The sequence below is a fragment of the Muntiacus reevesi genome, chromosome 10 (genome assembly GCF_963930625.1).
Source record: "Muntiacus reevesi chromosome 10, mMunRee1.1, whole genome shotgun sequence".
In the NCBI taxonomy this organism is placed as follows: domain Eukaryota; kingdom Metazoa; phylum Chordata; class Mammalia; order Artiodactyla; family Cervidae; genus Muntiacus; species Muntiacus reevesi.
In genome coordinates this window covers 78,712,623-78,732,086 of record NC_089258.1, presented here as the reverse complement: position 1 = coordinate 78,732,086, position 19,464 = coordinate 78,712,623, and the positions used below count along the sequence as shown (strand labels likewise).

Below are 19,464 nucleotides of genomic sequence, written 5' to 3'. Positions count from 1 at the left end.
TTGTTCAGTCACTAAGCTTTTGGTTGGACCCCAAAGCTACCACCTTCTGATGTACTGAGCCCTACCCCGCCCTCCTGTTCCAGGACTGCATCTGCGCTGCAGGAGCCTTCACCACCTCAACTATTTTTAAAGCCTTTTCATTGATCTCCCAGCCTTTGCATTTTTTAAAGGACAGAGATTATATCATATTTATTTTTAAGTAGCTTTACTGAGATGTAATTCACATAGCAAACAATTCACTGTTTCAACTGTACAAGCCACTTTTTTTTTTTTTTTTTTACTATATTTACAGTTTTGCAACCACTACCACCATGGCATTTCAGAGCATTTCATCTCCCTAAAAGGAAACCCTGTAGCTATCTTAGCAGTCACTCCTCACCCCCCTCCCCACCCACCCACCCACCTGAGGTCCTAGGCAACCAGCAAGCTACTTCCTGTCGCTACCGACTTGCCTCTTCTGGGCATTTCATGTAAGTGGATTACACAATACGTGGTCTTTTGTATGTGGATTCTCTTCACTCAGCATCATGTTTTCAAGGGACGTACGCTTTGCAGTGTATATCAGTCCTTTGTTTCTTTCTATGGCAAATAATTTTGCATGGAAAGGTCATATGGTGTGTATCAGTCCGTCCACAGGTGGACATTTGGGTTGTTCCCACTATCCAGCTGTCATGAGTATCTGTGTCCAAGATGTTGTGTGAATGTACATTCTCCTTTCTCCCGATTCATACTTTAAGCAGAACCACTGGGTCATGCAGTAACTAACTATGTTTCCTATGTCGAGGAACTGCCAAACTATTTCCCAAACTCTCAGCCCTCTCGAATATCCCCTCTACTCTGCTATCACAGTGACCAGGCTAGAAACCAATGTAGCCACAATTAAAAATGGTCAATAATGGCACATGCCCTGCAGGGTAAACTAGAAACCCTAAAATGCACATAAACCCGTGATGATCTTGGTGCTAATTCTTCAGGATCACCATCTCGCCACACCTCCTCCTACCCAGAGCTACATCCTCTTACTTAACACTCCAGCATCCTGCCTGCAGCTCCCCAAACATCCCAGGCTTTCACACACCTCCAGGTTCTCCCTTCGTCACTCCCCGCTGTGCAGAGCACCTCCCCGGCCTGAGCCTTCTCCGTGAACACCGTTCTGACCCTGCCACAGATGGCCAATCTCTCCCCACTGGACCATTTTAAGGTGTGACTCTGCTGTCATCACCTGTGAGGGGCAGGAGTCATGTGTGTGACTTTGTCTGCCCCCAGCATGGACAGATACTCGCTCATGGGCCCCCCAATGAATGAACAGACTGAACATCCAAGCCTTCAAAAACCTCAGAGCTTAACTCTCCTATTATCCATCTAGCCCTCCATTTAAGAAACTATGACACTTTGTGGGACTTCCCTGGTGGTCCAGGGGTTAAGAATCCGCCTTCCAATGCAGAGGACTCTGGTTTGATCCCTGGTCAGGGAACTAAGATCCCACACGCCAGGGAGCAACTCAGCCCATGTGCCACAACTGAAGAGGCCGTGTGCTGCAACGAAAGATCGCACATGACGAAATGAAGAGCCGGTGAGCCACAAACAAGGCTCAACGCAGCCAAACAGATGCAATAAACAAACATTAAAGAGGAAGCTCTGACACTCTGCCATCAGCATCCTCCCCACAAACACACACCTGCACATGAAGTCACCTCTCCAGATTGTGTTTTCCAGACCAACTGATAAGCCAACGGAACCTCCAAGGATGGAAAAGTCTATTCCTTCCCTTCATCTATGTCCACAGCAAAGATGGGGCTGAGGGCAGGACCGCCAGGCAGGATGCAGGACAGCGTTTCCACGATAGAGCCACTCCCCTTGGGGTCCACCCCTCCTGCACCTCGGCTCCTTCGGGTCCTTCAAGGAGGATAAAGCCACTGGGGCCAAGGTTCAGCAGCCCGGGCAGTCCACCTCCCTGCAGACCCCACCCACTTCTGATCAGCAGCCCCAGTGGAAGCAGACAGATACGGACAAGAGATGCTTTACAGACCCTGGGGGCTGCCGATACTCTAAGCAAAGCGTAAGAGGTAATCTCACCACTGCCCCCCAAAAGCTCCCATCCCTGAGTGAATCGGACAGAGCCTGACTAGTGATGCAGGAAACTCTGGCTGCTGCTGACAGAGACATTTACAATGTAAAGGACCTGGGGGCGGGAGGTGCTCTCTACAAGAGTTGTGTTCAAGAGTGTATGTGCAGGAACTTCCCTGCTGGTAGGCTGGATAAGAATCCGCCTACCAACGCAGGGGAAACAGGTTCGGTCCCTAGTCCAGGAAGATCCCACCGGCCACAGGGCAACAAAGCCCATGCACCACAACGACTAAGCCAGCCCTCTGGAGCCCACACTCCGCAATAAGAGAAGCCCCATGCAACGAGAAGCCCGCAAACTGCAACCTCTCCATCCTGTCCTGCCTGCAACCACCTCCCCTAACCATCTGCTCTTCCCCCCCACACCCTGCCCACCACACAGAATCCCTGTTCTTCCTAATTTCTGCATCAAGACCCCCAGAGGCCCCCCAAGTGCCCGGAAATACACCTGAACACCTATCTTACCTTTCCTTCCCAAGTCACAAAAAGGCATGCCAAGTGTCATGGTTTCAAGCACTCAGCCCTCCAGACATCCGGCCCTGGGACTAGGCTTGACTCGTCTAGCAAAGCTTATTTAGCACCGTGGTCCACAGGGCACCCCTGGAGGTTAAACTGAGGTATCAACAAAGGATGGAGAACACTCAGGATCCTCACTCCACCTCAGCCTCCTGGGAACCACCCCCTCCCTGGCCTTGGATGCAGAGCACAGGTGGTCACTGCAGTGGCCACTAAGGTTGTGGAGCCACTTCCATATCCCCTTGTTTTAAAACGGGTCTCAGGGCACCATCAAAAGCTTCACTTTCTGGTGACTCTTGGCTCGGCTCCATCGCATCCCAAAATCAAGTCTTTCAGCATCTGACCCTCCCTTGCTTCCACCAGCCCTAGAAAAGCCGGAGCAAGTGAGCTGCCCAGGCTGGTTCAGAACCACCCCACGGAGACGGCAGACATAGCGCCTCACACAGGGCTCATGTTATCCAGTGTTTAGATGGTTACAATAATAATTCAAGAGGCTACATTGTTTTCCTAAAAGAAATTAACCCTGAATACTCATTGGAAGGACTGATGCTGAAGCTCCAATACTCTGGCCACTCAGTGAGAAGATCTGACTCACTGGAAGAGACCCTGATGCTGGGAAAGATTGAGGGCTCAAGGAGAAGGGGACGACAGAGGATGAGATGGTTGGATGGCATTACCAACTCGATGGACATAAGTTTGAGCAAGCTCCAGGAGATGGTGAAGGACAGGGAAGCCTGGCATGCTGCAGTCCATGGGGTCGCAACAAGTCGGACACGACTGAGCGACTGGACAACGACAAATTGTTTTATGGCTGACCTCAACTGCAGGTCCAAGAGCTCCATTTAAAAAATGCCATCGAAGCCAAAAGTCGTGCCACTCAGACCTGACCAGGAGTCACTAAGCCACAAAGTGCAGTGTTCTGTTCACTTGAGATAAACAGTTGGGTTTCCGAACACACAGGATCTCATCATGTTTTTCTACTTTATCTTCTTTTCCCAGATGGTTGTACCAAAGATTCATGCTATTATGTGAGAATCCAATGCAAAAATCAGTGCCAGAAGAAACATCTGGAAACGGGGGTCAACGTCACTTCCTCTGTGTTTTAGAGATAGATAATAATTCAGTCAGCGTGGATAACAAATTAGACGGTCATCAGCAGGCGTTCCCCCTCTGCAGGTTTCACAGAAATGCAGGAAGTGGCCACCATCAGAGAATACTCTGTCTGAACCCCACCTTTCCAGAGAGCAGGATCCGGAGGGCCGGGGCACCCCTTATGAATGGTCTCTCAGCAAAGCCAAGAGGAACGAAGCTGAAGCCGTGCTTCGTATTTTGCAGGAGGCTGCACCAGGCGGGCCTTGGGGGACACGAAAGTCGGCCTCTGACTAAAGGGCAAGGAGACCCAGCTGCTGGGAGGTGCGGGGTCTGGACCAGGGTCGCCCAGCCCCTCACCCTGGCATCATGGTTCCTGGCCCAGGGCTGGCTTTTCAGTTGACACAATCATTATCATCCGGAAGCATTCTCAGACTTCCATTATTCCTCGTCTAAACACAAAGAACCCCCAGCCTTATCACATGAGTTCAGGGTTCAGCCAGCCCGTGACCCTCGTGTCGAGCCCGACAAGGCTGTGGAGCCCAGGTCTGCCCGAAGACTCCCACTCAACTGCCCGCTGACACCCAACACACAAGGGTCCAAGGTTAGGTTTACAAACCCAAAGACCTTCTCTTAAAGACAGACTTCATCCTCATAAGGTTCTGTTGCTTGTTCTAATTACCATGGAAAGTGAAAGTGTTAGTCACTCAGTCTGACGCTTTGCAACCCCATGGACGCCCACCAAGCTCCTCTGTCCATGGGACTCTCCAGGCAAGAATACTAGAGTGGGTTGCCATGCCCTTCTCCAGGGGATCTTCCCGACCCAAGGATTGAACCCGGTTCTCCTGCATTGTGGGCAGATTCTTTACCACGGGAGTTGCAAACTTCCAATTAAAAAACCTGAACATGTTATTGCCAAGACAGACCTCATTCTTACAAGGTTCTGTCACTCGTTCTAATTACTATAGAAAAAAGATTTCAGATCAGACCCTTTCTCTTCCCTTCTTTCTCCTCCACGAGGTGTAGATCAAAGAATCAAGAACCAGGATTGCAGAGATCTTCATGTGTAACTCAGTCCAACCATCTCTCTGATGACAGAATCATCGGTGACAACCTCCCAGCTATCCAGCTGATGACAGAATCCTTGTAGATGGAAACCCCACTTTGTTCAGAAATGTCTCTGCCTGACAGTTACTCCTTGCACTGGATTTAACTCTGCCTTCCTGCAGTTCCTGGCCAGTGGAGTCTTTTGTTGACACCCCATTTACTGAGAAAGTAAAAACTGCCTCCATAGTCTTTTGCAATAAGAATGAAAAAGTGGTATCAACCCATGTGATGACAGTCAAATATGTGCAAACACATTTTAAAGTGTTTGTGTCCATTTAGTCATCATATGAAATAGCTGAGTAGACTTTTTGCAAGTTGGGAAGGCGTGTGTGGACTGACTTGCCTTCACACAGGGTCTTACCCACACGGGGCAGTGTGACAAGCGGTCTCTGAGAGGAAGTCAGCCACGCCACAGGGCACATCAGCTCAGGGACAAGAGCTCCGGGTCTCTCCTGACGGAGAACCACAGGCCTAACACTTCAGATACTGGGCACAGGAAAGCAGAGATTTCAAACCCGAATGCAGGTTAAAGCCGCAAGGGTGAACATGCCCAAGCGCAGGCGCGGATCTGTGATCAAACTTTTGAAACAGCTTTGTGTGAGGGGCAACTAGGAGTTCCTTTTAAAGGGTGTCTAATGATTTTCCCTGGAAGTCAGTGAGGCAAATACTACTTGTGGAAATGTTTCATAAGCTGTCAGGTACTCTAAAAATGGGAGGTACAGCCTCACGATATTTTAAACACTTACTGAGTGCTCACCCTATGTTTATACTTATTAGCTTCCCAGTGTGCTGAGCATTTTAATAACCTCAGAATAATAAGTAAAAAAAAAAATCCTGACACCTGTGGATGAAAAATGGGCACTTATCTGCCTCTACAAGGAGGAAGTCACTGGCCACTGAAGTCACTGACCTTCAACTTACTTACCCTGAAAGGAGTTTGAGGTAGAGAGTAAAAATGAGGCACTCAATTCTCTGGGAAAAACTGGTGGAACAGGTCTCAGATAGATACTTTCAGGTGAAGATTTTAGGAGCCCTATTTCCTGTATCTTCTCATATGTGGAAAAGTACCAAAATCATGAACAATGACATCTGCTCCTCGTGACCAGCAGCAACCTTCTGCCAAAATGCATTGTTTCATGAACCCCCTTCACCAAAATCACAGAGAGCCTGACCTCCACCCCACTTCTTGGGGGGTGTATCCTCAGAGATAGCTGAGATGCTTCCTCCCTGGCCTAAGTCCTCATTTTGCACCCAAATAAAATTTAATTCACAATTCTCAGGTTGTGCTTTTTTTTTTTTTTTCAGCTGACATGTCAAAAGCTTGATCTTGTGTAAGATTTCTTTACCAAGCTCCAGGTATATGAAAAGAGATAATATATCAAAACTGCATTAACTTATAGTTCACCTGTAAAGGGAAAAATGTTAAGACAGGAAGGCATCCAAAGGGAACAAGCATGAGGAACAGAAGGAGGATTTCTGATACAACTAAAGGCAGTTTGTCCTGCCTGCAGGTGGACGAGATGGTCATTACAGAATCCAGTAGGGAGCACGGTGAGTGGATAAGCCACGTGTCTGGGAAGCAGGTCCTATTCAGAAACAGGAGGAAAAGTTGGGCACCCTCAAAGGCAGCTCCTCTCCCGAGCTGAGTTTTGAATCAGTAACAATGGAAAAATCGGTAAGAAGAGCCTGCAAGAAACTTTCAAGATGAGGCTGCTTTCTTCTAAAACTGGCACAAACACAAGTTAATACAAGGTTGGTCTGCATCCACAAAGAAAAAAGTCATTCACTCTCTCAGCTTCCAGGTGCTTTGACTGTCTGCACAATGTGACCCAGCGGTTAAGGACCCGGATGCTGGAATCAGAATTCTGGGTTCACATCCCACTGTCACTTGGTAAGGGAGCAATTTTACGTGATTTACTTAATCTGAGCCTCAATCCCCTCACCCCTCCACCTCCAAAGGGCTCACTGTAAGTGTCAACTTCCTAAAAGACAGCTGGACCAGTGTAAGTGCTATAAGCACACGTCGGCTATTCCTGTCCTGTCTGTGGCTTGATGAATGGACCCTGCCTCCAGAAGTGCCTATGAGAAGTCACAAAACGAAAAGTGCCTGTCACACTCAAAACCACTCTTGGCTAAGCCGGCATAAACCAGTCTAAGATGGTACAAACTGGTCTAAGGCAATCTAAACTGGTCTAAGCTGGTCTCAGCCAGTTCAAATGAGTCTAAGCCAGTTCCACCTGGTCTCAGCAGGTTCAACCCGGCCTCAACCAGTTCAAACAGGTCAAACCGCTGGGAGGCTTTTTATACTGGTCTAGGCAAGTCTCAGCCAGTTCAAACAGGTCTAAACCAGCCTCAGAGGCATTTTCAATTGGTCTAAACAAGTCTCAGACAGTTCAAACAGGTCTAAACCAGCCTCAGAGGCTTTTTAAAATTGGTCTGATGTCCCAGCCAGTTCAAACCAGTCTGAACTGATCTAAATCAGTACCCGCCTGGGCTCATGGTGGATTTCTGCTTGCTTCAGTCAACAGAACTGTCGGCCTGTTCCTGGGGGTGCTGCCTGGTCAGCTTCCCCCGTTTCCTTTGCTCCCTCCTTGACTCTGCACCTTCGCTGGCCACGCGTAGTTGTCTTACACGCCCCGGCCACCGCAGTCCCTCATCCTTCAGTGGCTCACACAGAGCTGCCTGTCCATCCCCAAAGCCACCGCGCACCTCCGCAGGGCCGGGACCCCGGGCCCCTCCCGCCACCTCCCGCCCCCGAGGCGCGCCGGCCAACCTTCGATGAAGTCCGAGGCCGTGTAGGGCCGCTGGTCGGGGCTGCTCTCGGCGGGGCTGTTGAGGGCCTCCACGGCCGACTGGATGGCCTCCACCAGCTCGTCCCGCTTGTCCTTGCGCACCGGCTTCTCCTCGGGGTGGCGGGTGAGGCCGGTCTCCAGCTGGTACACTTTGTGCAGCGTGAAGCTGTCGAAGGGCACGGCGGCGTACTCGGTGGCCTGCTTGACGCCGGCGTGCACCTCCGCCCGGTCCACCTGCGAGCGCAGGAAGGCCAGCAGGTCGGCCTGGGCCCTGCCCGGCGCGCCCGCGGGCTCCGCGGCCAGCTGCTGCGCGGCCCTCAGCTGCTCGCTGCGCTCCTGCAGCTCGTCCTGCAGCTGCGCGATCTGCCTCTTGAGACTCCCCACGTGGTCGCGGTGGCGCTCCTCCCAGCCCAGCTCCGCCGCCTGGGAGCCGGCCCTGCCCGTGGGGCCGCTGGCCCGGGGCAGCCCCAGCCGCTCGTCGTCGCCGCGCGGAGTGCAGGCCAGCATGTACAGCACGGATACCGCGCAGCAGAGCAGCACGAGCAAGACCACCACGCGGGAGGCCCAGGCGAGCAGCCCGCGGCGCAGCATCCTGCTCAGGAGTCGGCCATGCGGCCCGGCCCGCGAGGGGCGTCCCCAGACTAGACCTCCGGGAGCGCGCGGCCGAGGCCCCCCGCGCCGCTCTCATCCATTCCTGTCTACACCGCCACGCCTTGCTCCTGGGAGGCCACCACCACGCGCAGCACTTTCCTGACTTCTGAAGGGCGAACTTGCGGGCAGAGGCAACAAGTCGGGGAAGCCGTCCAAGTGGTCAGGCTCATTCCCATCGTAACCTTCCAGAGGGGATCTGGGGAGAGACAGAGGACAATAACACTCACTCAAGGCAAATAACCTCCTTGTGTTCACCATGACGATCAATAATCAATATGCAGTGGAGTTTATGGGAAATACTGGGAATTCCTGGGCAGTCCAGTGGACTGCTAAACTCTCACTGCCGTAGAGCCAGGCTCAGTCCCTGGGCGGGAAACTAAGATCTGCAAGTCATGCAGTGTGGCAAAAAGAAAAAAGAAGATGCTTACAACATGTGATTAAACATTGTTTGTTGTTTCTGAATCAGAATGCAGATACCCGTTTGCAGAGGAGTGCACACAAAATACAAAGCATGCAAAGGAAAAAAAAAAAAAAGAAAAGATGGCAAAACGTGAGCTCTCTCACTAGAGCAGGATGAATGGTGAGTTTTATCGTGTAAATTGTCCACAATGGCGCGTATTATTTTCGTGGTTAAAAGGGGAAAAGCAAAACTTAAGCGACAATGAGATTGCAGACAGCGCCTGCCCAAGCCCTGCTAGATGCAAACAGTGAGCATCTCTGATCTTGAGGGCACCCGCCTAGGGCAGAGCTTTAAGCTGGCTCAGGGTGGTCCTCACGATTTCTGCTGAGCAGCGCCGGAAGCACATGGAGGCTCAAATAAGTGAAAGTGAAGTGAAGTCGCCCAGTCGTCTCCGACTCTTTGCGAACCCATGGACTGTAGCCTACCAGGCTCCTCCGTCCATGGGACTTTCCCGGCAAGAGTACTGGAGTGGGGTGCCATTTATGCAAATGCTAAGTTTGGATGGTAACATGCAGAATGAGCGCAGACAGCTCTTCCAGGGCAGTGGGTGATGAGTTTACAGAGAAAGGGATGAGGCCGGGAGAAGGGGACCTGAAACACTGCCTAGTGAGAACTCAAACCCAGGATGCCTCTGCCCACCCTCCAGGAGGAATTTCGTCTCCTGGTGACTCACCAGAAATACCCAGCCAGACCACACGGCCGGTCACACACACTCTGCACCTCAACTTCACCATCCCCCCCAAACAAATGCGGAGCCACCTGGCTCTGACCCACTGTCCCCCTTTCCCGGGCACCCCCTTCCTGCTCCACCCATCAATGACCCTCTCTTCCTCACCCTCTCTACCCACTCCCTTCCTCAATCCTCTTTTCTCATCTCCCATGCCCATCTGAGCCAGGAAAAAGAACAATAAATGAATCAAATAAGATTTCTTGTTTTCGGAGATTTTAATAAATTTTCCTAGATGCATCTTCTTATTCAGTAGATCACTTCTCGGACATGAGCTCCCTGAAGATACTGTTTCTGGGTCATTTCAACACTTTTAAAAAATCCCTGCGATAACAAAGTTACTTTTCACATAGTCTTCACTAGACCTAGATATCCAGATTCTCGCCTCATTTACCAGTGGGCTGTCTCACTGATGGACGGGAAGAATTCTAGGCAATTAGCAGCTTCTGGACCCCTGGGAGGAGGAGGAGGAGGAGGTGACCCTTCTGCACCCTCCGTGTGCTGAAAATGCAGTGAGCAGCAGGGCTCAGTGAGTCTGAGTGGCCACCCCCTCTGTGACCACAGCCACAGCGGGGAGTCTCCCTCCTACTTCCCAGGTGATGTGCCTCTTATGATGTCACTATGTTATCAAAATAGCTGATTTCCCAGTTTTCCGTGGAGATGCAAGACATAACATTCTCTCCAGTGTTTCCCTTGGCCTGAGGATTGTCCAGCCTACACTTGAGCACAGTACATGGTTATCAGTGTTGAGTTTAAAGTGCATGTTTAGTGCCTGTTTCCGTCTGATGAAAATCCCAGGATTTATGTAATTACTATAATTCTGTGATTAAAAACATCTCAGCTTGGTTATTCAGGCACCGTGCTGTTTTTAATGACATCCCTTGGATTAACTCATTATATCCGAGTACTAACTCATTATATGCGAGTACTAAATTACCAGTGAAGACACATTACCATGTTATTCGGCCACTTTAAAGACTTTTACTTTAAATGGATTGTCACTAAAGACCAAATAAGCAAATCAAAAAAAAAAAAAACAAAAAAGAAGGAACATTCAACACCATTTATTGTGCTGGGGAAACAAAGTATGCAATCTTTCTAACGCTTTGAATGGAATAATTGCTGTATTTGCATAATAAATTGAAATCATGTTGATTAACTGAAGCAGTGCATTAAAGCAATAGCTAAAATATTTTTTAAACTGTACAATAATTATTTTGTTCCATTCCATAAATCTCTGGAAAGTCTAGTCCAGCTTTTGAAGTTCACTAGTATAAATTTCAAAGTTATTTGGTATTTCACTCTTTGAGATATAAAAGGAGGAAAAAAAACAGGCCTAGTAAGAGATGACTTTTTAAAAGAAACAAAAGCCATAAAAATTACTGCCAAGGGAGCAGTGATGGATTTCTCCTTTTAAAGGTCAGGAGCAGATAAGGTACATCAGAAATAAAATTCCACACCTCTCAACACACAGTGGTTTTTGCTGTTTCCAGCAATCCTGTAATCAAAATAGTAACCTGGTTGCACATTTGCCTGCTGGAGTCAGGACGCTTATCCTCCTCCCCACTCCTGCTTCTATGGCGACATCGTGTTTTTCATCTGCAGCAAAGGTGTTACCTTCCCAGCTCCACCACATACATGTAGAGGACGCCTTGATGAGATACAACCCAGACCAAACGTAAAACCAAACCAGGAAGGTCCAGCCTCTCCCGCTCTCTGCAGCGGTGCTGGGAGAATGAAACAGTTAACATTTCCACTGTGTTTACAGCTGCAGATGGAGCCCACCATGTAATTACCCGGCACTATCATCAGTGACAGTGAAAATACAGCTGCACCATCCCAGTAGCATCGTGCTACTATTTAAAAAACTTAGAAAAGGCACCCAGATTTCAGAGGAGTTCTGTCTTCGGGGCAGTTAGGGGCAAGGCCTGATGGGAAGAGCCAACTCATTGTAAAAGACCCTGATGCTGGGAATGATCGAAGGCAGAAGGAGAAGAGGGCAACAGAGGATGAGATGGTTGGATGGCACCCGCGGATATGAACTTGGGCAAAGTGAAAGATGTTGAGGGACAGGGAAGCGTGTTGTATTGCAGTCCATGGCGTCTCAGAGTCAGACGTGATTTGGAGAATAAACAACAACAAAGTCCTGTCAGTAGCCAACCTTCGGATGAGTAAAAGGAAGGTGCCTGTTCCTGTTTTTTAACTACAAAAAAATCCTCGTGCTCGTTGCATCTGCCAGCTACAGTTTACTTTTCTTAAACTTTTTTTACCTCTTTGTCATTGCAATTAGCATTAGATTTTTCTTGTACTCTAGTTAGTACAGTAAGATTAAGGATGATTTTTTTGTTCATTGTTTAGAGAGAAAAAAGTAAGAGCATAAATGTATCAGACATTTCAAAATACTGTTTTACAAAATAACCAAATATTAGGTTTTTTTAAAAATCCTGATTAAAAGCAGACATAAAGTAATGATAGATCACTGGGAATTCAAGCAAGAGCATACACTTTCTTTATGTCTGTTTTTCAGAAAAGTTCAAGAGAATAAACAGTGAATATAGCTTTAAAGCAAAAGTTTGACTCACAGTACTTTAGAGAAAAGTCCACCTGAGAAGTAATACTTTTTTTCTTTTCACTTCACCCAGTCGAGTCCGACTCTTTGAGACCCCATGCACTGTAGCCCACCAGGCACCTCTGTCCATGGGATTTCCCAAGAAAGAATATTGGAGTAGGTTGCCTTTCCCTTCTCCAGGGGATCTTCCCAACCCCGGGATCAAACTCAGGGCTCCTGCATTGCAGGCAGATTCTTGACCGTCTGAGCCACCAGGGAAGCCCTTTTACTTCATTGCCACCTTCGCATCAAACGTCCATCCTTCCCAAGAGCTTCCCCCAGTGCTTCCCTGCCCCAGCCAGATCCCCAGGGATGTTCTGTGATGCACACCGTCCAAAAATCACTGCACTTATTGATTAGACTGAAGGGGCATCCAAACACAGCGGCTTTGCTGCTGTTTTTACAACCTCTGAGCAACGAAAGGGCAGGCGGAGGTTCCTCCAAGGTCCGCTGTGAGGGGAGACCACGCTGAAGTGCTCGCCAGATCACCCTGGGCTGAGCCCACCTGACTCAAGGTCACTCCCCAGACTCTCAGGCTGGACAAGGGCTCTCGGGACAGACAGACTGACCCTGAGAGCTCTGCCCTGGGGTATGCAGGCAGGGGGCTGCTTAAAGAATTTCTTTCTGAACGTTCAAGGCTGAGAGTCCGAAAGACACAAGGGCCTAAGCCAAGGGGCCCAGCCATGGGGTGGGTTTCTCAGACTCCAGCTGTAAGCTGTCTGACAGCTCTGACATCCTGCGCTGACCAGCAAGCATCGGGGGGCAGCCCCAGGCCTCCAAATAGCACAGTGAGGGCCCGAGGGGGAAGAATCCAGGATGCCGTCGCTATTCCTCCTCGCTGTCACTGAGCACCTACTAGTTACTGCCGACAAGAAGTTACAGGAGATGAAAAGTGAACGAAGCACAACGTCCAGCAGCAACCCCATGAGCTTGCAGAGGAATGAAGCCCTTTGCCAACAACTATAACACGAGCCCTGAACAGGCAAACTACATTGAGACAGATATCGCTCATGCCGTGTTCCCACCTACCAAATGTATGGGGGATAGGGGTTGAGAAGTATAAAAAAATAAATTTCGAAATGACAAGAGCTTAAAATAAATGTTAGCTATCCACAACATTCATTAAGATAGGCAAGCAGCTACAGGGACTGTGCATCCTTGCATCTTAGAGTGGAAACTCTGAGACTGAAATGAAGACCCGTCTTAAGTTTAGTCCAGGGTGAGGACAGTAGACATTCAAATTCCAAAGCCAGGACAGAGGCGCTCTTAAGATGCATGTCCCAGTTTCACTCTACAGACCCCAGTGGACATTTCAGTCAGCAGGGCTGTGGTCTGCGGCAGACAAGAGCCTTCCAAGGGGCTTCTACGAGTGGCCTGAGACGCTCACACACGCTGAGGGTCGCAGGACAAGCCCAGCTGTGAGACGCGGCCGGGACGGCAGCAGGCAGAAGGGTCAGGGGCTCAGTGGTGAGGCCAGGCCTGGCAGCCCTACTCAGCACGGTGGCAGGCCTGAGTGACAAGAAGCCCGTGCAGGGAGTGGCCATAAAGCCCAGGGGCCATCTCCACCCTGTGCACACGCCCGGCCAGAAGGGCGGGAGGGGAAGATGACCAGCTGCGTGTCCTGAGCCGGGAAGCGGGGGGGCCAGGGCCCCAGGCCGCCCTGCGCAGTGGCTCCTCGGTGGGCACAGACAGTTGGTTCTTTGACGGCAGGGACGCGGCCGACCCTCGCTGGCAGGATTAGCTGTACTAACGGAGCATAAACCGAGGCCCATCTCCTGGATAAGCACACCATCCTGAATGTGTGTGGAGACGGCATCGTGCAAGGAGGCTTATTCAGAGAGACTTCAGATGCTCTCAGAAACATATACAAAATGGCTCTGTAAGCCTCACCCTGGAAAAGGCCTTGATCCTGGGAAAGACTGAGGGCAAGAGAAGGGGGCGACAGAGAATGAGATGGCTGGATGGCATCACCGACTCAATGGGCATTAGTTTGTTTGATTAAACGCCAGGAGTTTGTGATGGACAGGGAAGCCTGGCATGCTGCAGTCCATGGGGTCGCAAAGAGTCGGACACAGCTGAGCGACTGAACAACAAACCCTCGGTCCGCCTCAGTACTGCGTGGAGAATTCTCTCCACCTCCACTTAGCTCCCGTGTGCACTGGGCGGCTCCCAGCATGGCCTGGCATCCCTGCCTCCCTGTTGGCCTGGGGCACGTGTGAGGGGCCGACACCACCCGCAGGAGGGTGGGTAATTGTGCAGAATCTAGTAAAAGGCCGACCAAAGCCACTCCAGGAGCTGAAGACACCCAGCTCCCAGCCCCGCCTCCCTGCCTCCTGTGGACACACTTCTAACTCTTTCCCACCCGGTCTCTTAGAGATGCGTCTCTACCAGCAACTCCTGCCGCAGCATTGTGCGGTCCACAGCAAGCTGCCTCTTGTGCACATCTGCCACTTTAGGCTGAGATGTTGCAGGGACGTTAAAACGGCCGGAAAATGAGCATATTCCTCCCAAATCACATCCCCAGGAGCTGCGGAGCTGCACTTCTCAGGCATCACACATCTTTCTGCAACACAAACGTTTCTTCTCCAGGCGGCTTGAGTCAGCAGCACCCATCCTGTGCCAAGCACTGTCAGCCTCAGGGTGCTTCTGACGGCAGCTGAGGAGTGCAGGGAAGATCAGTGTCGCTGTCCACCCAGGACCAGGTGAGGGCCAGCACGGCACAGCCTGCACCAGACATCACAGCATCAGTGTGGTCGGGCTGCATCCTTGCAGCCTCCCCAGCCTGACGCCAGGCTGCCCGGCCCGAGGCTCTGCCCACGACAGAACCAGCCTCCGAGGGCCACGCTCCTCCTCCGCCCCCGGATCGGTGGTCTCCAAGCTGATAGACATAAACAGCATGGCATGCCCGGCAGGACATGACCAGTGGGCAAGGACCAAATGTCTAATGGATTCATTGACAAGCTATGCACCAATCTTACAGGACTGTTGCGTTATGTGTTCACAAAACAATACCTCGACAACAGTGAATCATAAAAAATGCTTTGAATGTCTTCTCACCCTAATGGACCATCCTGGGCCCCCCAGGACCTGCTTCTGGCTCCCACATAACTGCCCTTCCCACCGCCTTTCATTCCGATGTTCCCAGGACACAAAACTGCAGCCCCATCCACCAGTGCAGGCTCCCAGTCTACAGGGTGACCTTCCTGCCTCGGGACCCCTGGCTCCATCCCACGGTCTCCAACACCGACTGCCGGGACACTGCCTGGCCCCACCACGAGCATGCTTCCCTCCCTTCAACCCTGGAGGACCTGGACCTCATGGCCTTCAAGATGCCCTGAGGGTCCTCCCTGTAACCAGATCCAGAGGGGGTTCCCCACGGCCCAGAGAGATGGAAAGCCCCTTGCTGGGAGGCACCCCTTCAGCCCCACCATCTCCACGCTGCTCGGAAGGAATACTTCTGACTCCCTTTTCCCTACTTTAAAGCAGAGACAGGGAAATGCAGGAAAAAAATAAATAAATAAAACCTAGGGTCTGATAATCAGAAAATGGATGCAGAGAGATGAGTCACAACTCAGAAAGCTGAAAAGCCAGGAAACAGGCCAGCCCTTTGCGCTGATCTCTTTGGATCCTGGCTTCTAATTTGCCGGTGAATGTTTGAAAGAGGGTCTTCCTGAAATACACGTGGATCTTCATTTCCAACCCCCTTGCCGCCTCTGCCCTTGTTTCAGGAGCATCTAAGGGGGTCAGTCAGCACAGGTGGGGGCCCTGGAACCTGGAGGCAGGGGTGACGAGAGAGAAGGGCTCCACGCGAGAACGCAGGGCTCGTGCTGCGTGGTCTTGGCCCACAAAGAACCTCTTCCTGGCCAGAAGATGCCCCAACCGTAAGAGCAGGGCTGAGTCAGCTGTCAGGGAGACCCGTCCTGTCTCCATCTGCCCCGCTGTGTCTCTGGGGCTGGTGGGGCCGCCTGAGAAACCCGGCTCCCAGCCCCTCCTGGCGCGAACAATCCATCACACCCACTTAGAGAGCATCTGCTCCGGGCCAGACCCCAGATTAAGCACTTTATACACATTATCTCATTAAATCTTCAAAACAATCCCAGGAGCTGGTTCTCATTATCCCCTTAACAATAAGGACACCGAGACTGAGAGCAATGAGGTCACTGGCCCCTGGTTCAGAACTGGCAAGGAGCCAAGCCCCGAGTCAAATCCAGCTCAGTCTTGATGCCAAACCCTGCTCGTACCCCCCCAAGCTATGCCGTTCACCACCCTCACAAATCCTGAACTGCTTGCTGAGACCGGTCCCTCCTCCTGCACCCGACCTGTCCAATTTTTCTTGCTTCTGGGTGCCCAGTGGATCTTGCCTGGCCTCTCAGACATGGTACAGAGCAGTACTTTTTCCTTATCATGTTTTGTCTCCCCATTTAGCTGTGGTTTGTATGTCTGCATCCCCTTAGCAGCTCTGCAAACTCACAGCGTCCCTGGAAATAACAGGGATCCCGGGCATGCCTGGGGCGAGCCTTGCTGGGGCCCCCCAGTGGGGCCGGGGACAGAACACGCCTGCAACAGCCAGAGGCCTCTGAACAGATGCCGGGAGCCCATTCCCACGTATCAGGTTTAAGACGGCGCAACTAAAATGCACCCCGGCAAGTGGAATTTCTTCTTCGAAAGGAGAAAAACATTGGTCAGTTAACCAAGATGCTGGCTGGACTCACTACGAGCTCGCTTCTGCCAAACACCGAGTCCTCCCTTCCGTCCTCCGAAGGCTGGTGAAGGGGCTGCCCGTGCACTGGCTATCACCACGCGTCACCTAAGGTGCTCCCGTGCAGGCAGAAGCCACCCTGGCAAGTGACATCGCTGGAGACTCAGGGAAGCGCAACCCTGGGGAGACCACGTCCCAAGGTCACACAGCCCAGCTTCCGGGAAAAGGCGTGCCGGTGATGAACACAGAGAGGACTAATTAAAAGTGAGCAGGGCTCCGTGCCAAGCCCTCCCAGCTGAGCGGCAGGCAAGCAGGGCCCCCACGCAGATGCTGGCGGAGTCGCTGGGTGGTAAACACCAGCTCCCAGGGGAGGTGGGAGGCGTGAGTCACCCTCCCCGAGCTGAGGAGGCCGAGGCTGGGGGCGGGCGCTCAGGCTCACTTACAAGGAGGGCAGCAGCGAGGGGGAAGCTGAGCTCTCGGGCACCTATTAGCAGATCGGAGGAGGGAGGAGAAGAGGAGGATGAGAAATGAGCTTCACCAGATGCCTCCACCGCACCCCAGACACTTCCAGACACAGAGCGCCTGCATGCCGAGCAGGTGAGAAGTCCAAGGCAGGGACCTGGTGGCCTTTCAGGCAGCCCAGGGGCTCCCCCAGGGATCTTCCAAGAATCACTGCCCCTCAAGCATCCTCTGCCGTCTCCCCTGCACGTCACGTGAGCTGGCGATCCTGATCTCGAGAGTTGGAAACTGGACTTCGGGGAGATCCGAGACTTTCCCACACGGCCGGCAGCCTCCGCACCCCCAAAGGGCGTCGACACCCATCAGCACGACACCCCGGAGCACAGACCGAGGGACCACACTTACAGAACCAGGCCACGGCGGCAAAGGGGAGGCGGCGCCCACGGCCCACAGGGAAGGACAGACAGGCGGAGAACATGTGCGCCAGGGAAAGCTCTCCAACGAGGATCAACAGCCGCTGAGGCAAAGCGGAACCAGACACCAGCCGCTGAGAGCGTGAGACAGCAGGGCTTGGATCTGGAGGTGAGAACCGGGGAGGGGTGCACGGGGCCTCTCCCCTCCCCACCCTGGGCTCCCCTGGGGGAGACTCCACGCCAGGCAAACAGTGGCAACCCACGGCTCTCCGCTGGCCTCGTGGCCACCCCGTGGCCACCCCGTGGCCAAGCGAGTCACCCCCTCCCGGGGATGGCACTCATTCCCCGGGCACCAGCCGTGTGATATGTGAGTGTGGCCGCCCCAGGGCTCTGGAAAGAAGCGGGTGAGCGCAGCAGCAACCCTGCCACGGCCCCAGAGGAGCCACCAAGCCCTGGACACATCCTGAATCCAAAGTGCCGGGACCCACCCTGTGGAGTCCAGCAACGCGTTCTGCTGACTTGTTTGAAGCCAGAGGGTTAAGGAGACGACCGCTGTCCTGAGTCAAGACAAAACGGCCACCTGACTCTGCCTGGTTCTCCCACCGGTCCTTTCCCACCGACAAGGAGGCATCGGCACACAGACAGCCGCGTGCTTCCAGAAAGCGGTTATTACCGGACAGGACTGAGACAGCAAGGCCTGTAGCATATTTAAAGTCCAGTGCGGCCCACCACACCACAAGCCCCTCCACTGGTATCCCCCGCCGTCCCCCGGCTTGTACCCGGACACCAAGCCTCTCCTGCCTCCACCATTTCCACGGCGGGGGGGACCAACTGATCACTAGGGGATTAGCTAAAAGCGTTTCAAGATATCACTCCTATAAAGAAAGTTACCGGCGATGAAAACTGCCCTATTTCTACATGAGATAAATGAGACACAGGGTGCTTATTTAATCCAAGTTTGTTTTTCAGTTTAATACTTCTTAATGTTCCACTAACATTCCTCTGCTTCATTCTTAAAATATCCCCTGCCCTTCCTGGAAACCTTCCTGTCTAGGACCCTACTCAACTTGCATCTTCTTCCTGCTTCTCTGATGTCTCTGATGAGGTAGGTTCTATTAACATGGTACCCATTTTGCAGGTAAAGTCACTGAGGCAGAGGTTACCCAGCAACTGGCTCAAGTCACCCGGCAATGAAAGGGTAGACATAGGTTTCCAGCCTAGGCAGCATGGCTCTGCTGTCTGTCTCTCCATCACTGGGCCCTGTGGCATCTCTACCACTTTCTGCTCTTGTTGTCACTAAGTCATGTCCAACTCTTCTGTGACCCCACGAACTGCAGCCCGCCAGCTTTCTCGGTCCATGGGATTTTCCAGGCAAGAATCCTGGAGTGAGTTTCCATTTCCTTCCCAGGAGATCTTCCTGACCCAGGGATCCAAGCCACGTCTCCTGCATTGGCAGGTAGATCCATTACCACTGAGCCACTGGAGAGCCCTTCTCTACCCTTTACCGCATGCTTTTAACAGAGGCCTGGGCCTTGCAGGGGGAAAGCATAGACCCTGGCCAGGGAGCGAGGCTGGTGCATCAGGGGACCCGAACACAAGGAGCTGGCCGGGCTGGCACCCTGACCTCTTCGGGCTTCCAGAGCTGTGAGAAGTAAACACGTGCTGTTTGAGCCACCTGGCCTACGGCGTCGTAACAGGGTCTGTGCGGAGACAGACCTCCTGTCGCCACAGGGCATTTGCACGGTAGCCTACAGGCATCGGTCAGCCAGCTTAAATAGGAGGCACGTGATCAGAACTGAATTTCAGCAAACGGGCGGTG

At 52.1% G+C, this 19,464-nt stretch overlaps 1 protein-coding gene across 7 annotated transcripts in view; it reads right to left on the bottom strand.

Moving 5' to 3' along the window:
* Window positions 1–19,464, bottom strand: part of CSGALNACT1 (chondroitin sulfate N-acetylgalactosaminyltransferase 1) — a 322,127-nt gene that overhangs the window by 69,850 nt on the left and 232,813 nt on the right. For 6 of the 7 annotated variants that reach the window (XM_065947595.1, XM_065947590.1, XM_065947594.1 and 3 more), the window contains one exon: window positions 7,610–8,475. In XM_065947595.1, coding sequence (XP_065803667.1) covers window positions 7,610–8,219 — 610 coding nt within the window. In that variant the 5' untranslated portion in view covers window positions 8,220–8,475. Of the gene's footprint in view, window positions 1–7,609; window positions 8,476–16,786; window positions 16,964–19,464 lie in introns of those variants that run through there. The other variant, XM_065947597.1, reaches the window with a different exon arrangement.